The sequence below is a fragment of the Etheostoma spectabile genome, chromosome 6, assembly GCF_008692095.1.
Source record: "Etheostoma spectabile isolate EspeVRDwgs_2016 chromosome 6, UIUC_Espe_1.0, whole genome shotgun sequence".
NCBI classification, from domain to species: domain Eukaryota; kingdom Metazoa; phylum Chordata; class Actinopteri; order Perciformes; family Percidae; genus Etheostoma; species Etheostoma spectabile.
This window is the reverse complement of record NC_045738.1, coordinates 31345484-31347714: the sequence shown is the minus strand read 5'-3', so window position 1 is coordinate 31347714 and position 2231 is coordinate 31345484. Positions and strand designations below refer to the sequence as shown.

The 2231-nt window shown below is 39.0% G+C and overlaps 1 protein-coding gene across 1 annotated transcript in view; it reads right to left on the bottom strand.

Annotated features, from left to right (window-relative positions):
* Positions 1-2231, bottom strand: part of LOC116691599 (single-minded homolog 1-A) — a 26579-nt gene that overhangs the window by 14674 nt on the left and 9674 nt on the right. The window contains exons 4-7 of the mRNA XM_032519356.1: positions 1671-1760; positions 1477-1585; positions 1296-1381; positions 201-400 (exon numbers count right to left, since the gene is read on the bottom strand). Coding sequence (XP_032375247.1) covers positions 201-400; positions 1296-1381; positions 1477-1585; positions 1671-1760 — 485 coding nt within the window. The remainder of the gene's footprint in view (positions 1-200; positions 401-1295; positions 1382-1476; positions 1586-1670; positions 1761-2231) is intronic.

Genomic DNA, 2231 nt, shown 5'->3' with positions numbered 1-2231 from the left:
ACACACACACACACACACACACACACTGGGTCAATTAAGCCTTCCCACATTTGCTTGACATACTACACTCACATACAAACCACACACACACAAAATATAACGTATGCAGAAATAGTCACACCCACCCGCACTGTTAAATACTGCACAAACACGTAACGACTTTGTGAAAGGGAATACAAACACTGTCAAACAGAACGTACCGCGAGTCGAGGAAGATGAGCTTCATGTCCAGGCTGGCCCTGAACATGAACATGTTGCTATGCAGTTTGATGTCAGTGACAGCGCTGGGTGGCAACGAGTGGCCGACAGCCACCAGCCCCACGTTCTGATAGCAGCCGTCAAACGGAGACATGTCCAGGCTGTACTGACGTATCTTCAGGTAGCCACTACAGTGGATCACCTGGGCCAAGAGTGCACAGAGGGATACAGAAATAATACATGTCAAGTTCCAGTTGCCCTTGTCCTGTTCAGGGCCACAGGGTCAGGAGGAGTGCAGCATCAACATGTTGTCTTGTGATTAAATACAGCGTTTACGCTATATACATTGCTTTAATTGTTTATTAGCTCTGTGTGATATCTATAAAGCTGAATGCACTCAATGGTGAACATAATTTATTCTGTGGGAGGAAGGACACTGCTTTTAAAAGAATATTTAAGAATAAAGCCAACTGTTGCAAAAAAACAACAACACGGTGACGTTATTGGTGACAACTTAACACCCCACACCCCCCGGTGGTGGAAAAAAATCCAGGCAGAAACACTGAAATATGTTTGATACTTGTGACTTCTTGTTGATTGTGTCACCCAGGCCAGTGTGGGCAGCTGTTCTTGTCTTTTTTTGAAAATGACAATTCAGCATGTCAACTATACTCTACCTGAGAATTAGTAAGGCTTCAAACTAAATTTACTAATTTGTGAATAAACTCAGCCTTTCTTTTTATAAGCCACAGTGCACTGTGTTCTCTACACTACTGCACAACCATTTGCTTTTTCTTAAATTTCTTTTCAGTCATCTATTATTAAGTGCAGGCTCCATTGGCCTTGTGACTTGCTGCCATTTATTTATACCTAAAAATCACTGTTTCCTCGTTTGAACTACAATCTAAGCATTTATTGCAAACGAATGAAAACATATTCCCTAAAAATGTACAATATGGTTTCTGAGTTTGATTTTTAGGAATGTTAGTTGGAATATTTTTGATTGATCTTACTTGACATTGACCAGAACATGTCATTCGTCATCTTTCAGTTTGTCAAATAAAAAGTCAAAACAGTTAGCATCAGTTTAGACCTACCTTGTAGCCTCCACATGTAAGACCAGCATTTCTTTTAGCGAGGACACATTTCATTCTCAGAAAAAAGGACCGCTCCATCTCATATTCTTCAGAGAATAAAAAAAGAAAAGAAAACGTTATTTATGCTGTATGATGAGTCTGTGTCATATATGTAGTAAAACATGGCCGGGTTGTTGATTACCGTGAACAAAGTGTGAATGATAAGGCTGGTGTGCAGTGAGGACGGCTGTCATTTCATCATGGTCTGCTGGATGGATGTATTCATAAATACTGTTTCCCGTCAACTCTACCTGTTGAAATGAACATTCATCTCAGAAGTGCGACACATCAGGGCCAAAATACCTTAAGAGATCACACTGAGTTTGTCAAACCAACCTGCGACAGGCCCAAGTGGACTGATGCCGTTTCTGATATGTACATTATTTTCCCATCTGGAGCAACCACAAAAATGAAGCCATCTAATGTCTGAAAGAAACAAGAAAACGCATGTTATTTTAGATATCAACTAGGGCTGATTGATTCATCGTTTTCAATCTGAAAGAATGCAATTAGCTAATTGTGAAGAATGTGCAATATTTAATTGAATATATAGTTGGTTTAACACTATTTATTCCTCTTTTTAGTATTACTTGTACTGTTTTTTTATAAGATAAATGCTGGGATAATGTTAAATATCACATTCCTTGCATAAATATATATTGCAGTTTTGAATGTGTCTCATGTTATAATGTTTCATGACATGTTTTAGCTGATAAACAGACAATATTGAACTTTAGCTATACTTTAACACATTGCTGATTTAGGCTCGTCTGTCCAGCCGAGGCTCAGGAGGCTAGGTGTTGTTTTTGATTCAGCGATGTCCTTTGAGTACCACTCAATGCAATTAGTCAGAAACTGTTTCTTCCAACTGAGGAATATATCCAAATTAAGAGCACT